The sequence below is a fragment of the Amphiura filiformis genome, unplaced genomic scaffold (assembly GCF_039555335.1).
Source record: "Amphiura filiformis unplaced genomic scaffold, Afil_fr2py scaffold_109, whole genome shotgun sequence".
NCBI lineage: Eukaryota > Metazoa > Echinodermata > Ophiuroidea > Amphilepidida > Amphiuridae > Amphiura > Amphiura filiformis.
The window spans coordinates 76,849-81,685 of NW_027305573.1; the positions used below are offsets into that span (position 1 = coordinate 76,849).

A 4,837-nucleotide genomic window follows, 5' to 3' on the forward strand; every position below is an offset into this window, starting at 1 on the left:
AGTTGTAGATGTAGTTGTAGCTGCTGTTTCCCTATCCTTCATACCTACCCTTCCTATTCTCCTATCATTCTCCTAGCTTCACTTCTAGACTGCTTGCTTGAAACACTCCTATGCTGCTGTGCAACCCAACTTGCCGCTGGCTAGCCGAAAGGCGAAAAGAGAAGCAGTGTGCGTAAGTCTTCTCCTGCCAGTACACAGCCTCTCCTTATTCAAGACTCCTACATAACCTCCACGTTGGTCACTACTGGTAACTGGATATCTTGCGATTCCAGGCTGATATGTAGGGGATCTCGGAGCAGCAAGCGGCCCTAGAGGTGCAGTATGCATGACCCACCGGCGTGTGGATACGCTCTGGTGCTCACCAACGCTTGCCCCAGCTATGGGTAAATAGTTAAGATAGATCACTATCTTAGACGGAGTAGAGATTCAGGCTCAAAACGGCAAAAGGGTGCCTGAGATGAGTTCAACCAGCAGCCAGTGATCAAAATCAGGGAGTCCTGAGACCTGAGCTATATACTTGGAACTATGGTTGGAGACATTAGTGACAAGATCAAAGGGCGGATGAAGAATTCAGTGCACTGCATATTCTCAACGGCCACTGGACATCTGTTGATAGGAGTTGCGACCATCAACAGTATTCAGCAATTGAAAGACTTTAAATGATGGCTACAACTAAACGCACTAGGGTTAAAGCCCTACCGTAAATCCAAGTTCTGAATCTGTATTAGCTACTAATATTAATGATGTGAGCACCTTAAAGCCTCACGGACGGGTGTGCACGGAGAGAGGAGGAACAAGGAAAGAAAATCTACTAAAATGCAAGCAATCAATGTTTGTATCAACCTTAAATACAAGAACACTAAGAAGTTTGTACCTTCAAGAGGAACTATGTGGCTTAGCTAAGCATCACAACCAAGACATCATTGGATTACAGGAGCATAAAATAGTCCACCCTGATGAACCAATCAGACATCATGACCTCTTTGATGGATATCAACTAGTATCATCATCAGCATGGAGGAATAGAGCAGGCATAGCGGTTGGAGGTGTTGGGATTCTAATGAGTGCCAAGGCAAAGAAGACCCTTCTCTCCTGCATATGCATAACACCAAGAATAATATGTGCTACCTTTGGAGGAAGTCCCAAGACCACCATCATTGTCACATATTGCCCAACTAATGTGTCTGATGAGAAAGAGTCAGAAGAGCACTATATGGTACTGGACAAGTCCATCAAACAAGTTCCAGCTCACAACTTTCTTATGGTAATGGGCGACTTCAATGCAAGAGTTGGCAAAGAGCACTACAAATTCCCCTACCATGATTCCACCAACAGAAATGGAGAATTGCTGCACACACTGGCAATAGAAAATGAACTGGAAATAACAAATGTGAGCTTCTGTAAGAAAAAATCCAGATTATGGACATGTACTCTACCATCTGGTTTTAAGGCACAACTAGACTACATCCTTGTACGCAGGAAGTGGAGGAATAGCATTCTGAATTGTTGCACCTACAACTCCTTCGCAAGCATTGGATCGGATCACCGTGTTGTTACAGCAAAAGTACGTCTCAGCTTGAGATCGAATGGCAAGACACCACCACGGAAGATCAGGTACAACTGGAAGGTTTTGGCACAAGACACACAACTACAAGACCTGTATGCTGTTAAAGTACGGAATAGATTCAGTGCTCTGCAACATGAAAGTGAGGACGATGAAGATGCCACATCCACATATCAATGTTTCATACAGGCAAATAGGGAGGTTACGGAAGAACTGATACCAAAGGCACCCAAACGCCATAAGGGGACAATCTGGACTGATTCCAGAACAGAGAGTGCCGGAATGAAGTGCATGAAGCATATGTGAAGGATACCCACGAATGCACTAGTGTATCAAGATCCAAACTACAAGCAAGGAAGAATCACCTAAAAGAGACATATGACAAAATTAATCAGGAAATCCTGGAACAAAAGATCACCCAGGTAGAGAAAGCAGATCAGAATTGCCAGCACAAAGCTGCATGGGATCTGATAAATGAGATCAGTGGAAGGAGAACTACCAAAAAGGGTCAGATCAAAGGGGACACAGAGAGTGAGAGACTGCATTCTTGGTTTTCCCACTTCCAGCAGCTACTTGGGAATCCACCAGTCATTACCAATGAGGATGAGCCGATAGAGCAGGTGCATCGGGAATTTGACATGCGAACAGATGCTTTCGATCAGGAAGAGTACGAGGCAGCAAAGAAGGTCATCAATGAAGGAAAAAGTGCAGGTGATGATGATATAACACCAGAAGTTTTAAAGAGATGCAACCTTGATGACATCATACTCTCTTTCTGTAATGAGGCATTACTGCATGGTAGGAAACCCGAGCAGTGGTCAATTCTTAACCTCATCCCAATTCCAAAAAGCGGTGATCTCAGAGAGGGAAGGAATTATAGAGGCATCTGTTTATCATCTATAGTGGCAAAGACCTACAACAGACTACTACTCAACAGAATTCGTCCCTTCCTGGATCCTGTACTACGAATGAACCAAAATGGCTTCCGCCCTGGAAGGTCGACAGTGTCACAAATTCTGGCCTTGAGAAGAATTATTGAAGAGATAAACAACAACAATCTCCAAGCAGCACTGGTCTTCATCGATTTTAAAAAGGCATTTGACACAATCCATCGAAGGAAAATGCTAGACATTCTAAGAGCATATGGAGTGCCAGAGAAACTTGTGGCGGCTATTGGAAACACCTATGAGAACACTGTTGCCCATGTTACCACACCAGATGGAATCACTGACGACTTCATAATTCAGGCTGGAGTACTTCAGGGGGACACACTTGCGCCATTTCTGTAACAGTCCTAGACTACGCTCTCAGGAAAGCACTACATGGGAATGAAGATCGTCTAGGGCTCACACTACAAACAAGGAAAAGTCGGAGAATAGGCCCGCAAACAATTACAGACCTCGACTTCGCTGATGACATAGCACTATTGGCCGACAATCTCAGAGATGCCGAAGAGCTACTGCATCTTGTTGAGACTGCAGCACTAACAGTCGGTCTCAGCATGAACGCCAAGAAAACCAAGGCAATGGTTTGCAATATGGATGCATCCCCAATCCAAACACTTGATGGAAGCGAGCTTGAAGTAGTCGACGATTTCAAATACCTTGGGGCTTGGATTGGCAAAAGGATTTTAACATCAGGAAAGCCCAGGCATGGAGGGCATGCAACAGCATGAACAAGATATGGAAGAGCAGCCTGCCTAGAAATCTTAAAACCAAGCTTTTCACCACCACAGTCGAATCGGTGCTGATGTATGGCGCAGAAACCTGGACAATTACATCAAAGTTTAGGAAAGCGCTTGATGGCTGTTACACAAGACTACTGAGAAAAGCACTTAATGTTACCTGGCAGTCGCACACCACCAATAAGGAGCTGTACGGCAATCTTTCCCCAATCTCCGAAAGGCTGAAAATAAAAAGGCTGAGATTTGCTGGACACTGTGCCAGAAGTGATACAGAGGCAGCTTCCAGAGTTTTGCTGTGGCAGCCTACGCATGGTAAAAGATCAAGAGGACAACCACGGAAGGACTACATCAAGCAACTAACAGAGGATACGGGACTAGAGAGACAAGACTTTAGGAACTGCATGCAGAACAGAGTTGTGTGGAGAGCCATCAGCGGAGTCCGACTAGACAAGTCGACATAAGCAAGTAAGCAAGCAATAAAACAACAAATTTAGAAAACGTCTGTTAGGAAAGTTTATTTTGATGTCTTTAATTTGTTTGATTATTTGTTTGCTAGTTTTTCCGCTATTTACTCAAGATAGTATTTAGTTATAAAAAAGAAAGAAATTAAGAAAGGTTGAATAATATTTTGGTTATCTACTGATGATAGCATTTGGAACCTTATAAAATAATTACAAAAATTCATAGATTTAGCATGAGACGAGTCAAAAAATTCAATTGGTATATATATTTTTTTATTTTTTATGTTTGTTTGCTCGTTTGTTTGTTATCTACTCAAGATAGCATTTACGGTACGATTTGCAAATCATTATAGGCCCTTTGCGGCATGCATCATCTGCTCTCAAACACTCGCACGCAGAGCCCACTTACGATCTGCATCATTTTATCGGAACGCGCAAACAGCTATTTTCGGTAGCTAGCATTGCGGGCCTAATAAAGCAACACAGACAATATTTCACAAATTTAGAAAACGTCTGTTAGGAAAATTTATTTTGATATCTTTAGTGTGTTTGTTTATTTATTTGTTTGCTAGTTTTTCCGCTATTTACTCAAGATAGTATTTAGTTATAAAAAGAAAGAAATTAAGAAAGGTTGAAAAATATTTTGTTATCTACTGATGATAGCATTTGGAACCTTATGAAATATTTACAAAAATTCATAGATTTAGCATGAGACGAGTCAGAAATTTCATTTGGTATATTTTTTTATTGTACATGTTTGTTTGCTTGTTTGTTTGTTATCTACTCAAGATAGCATTTACGGTGCGATTTGCAAGTCATTATATAGGCCCATTGTCACATGCATCATCTTATCTCAAACACTCGCACGCAAAGCCACTTACGATCTCCATCATTTTCTCGGAACGCGCAAACAGCTATTTCCTGAAGATAGCATTGCGAGCCTAATAAAACAACAAAGAAAATATTTCACAAATTTAGAAAACGTCTGTTAGGAAAGTTTATTTTGATGTCTTAAGTATGTTTGTTTATTTGTTTGCTAGTTTTTCCGCTATCTACTCAAGATAGTATTTAGTTATAAAAAAGAAAGAAAATAAGAAAGGTTGACAAATATTTAGTTATCTATTGATG

At 41.5% G+C, this 4,837-nt stretch overlaps 1 protein-coding gene across 1 annotated transcript; it reads left to right on the forward strand.

Moving 5' to 3' along the window:
• The first annotated feature begins 829 nt into the window (after positions 1–829).
• Positions 830–2,853, forward strand: LOC140144984 (uncharacterized). Its single transcript, XM_072166776.1, has 2 exons — positions 830–1,753; positions 1,831–2,853. The coding sequence occupies exons 1-2, from the start codon at positions 830–832 to the stop codon at positions 2,851–2,853; spliced, it is 1,947 nt and encodes a 648-aa protein (XP_072022877.1).
• The last annotated feature ends 1,984 nt before the right edge of the window (positions 2,854–4,837 follow it).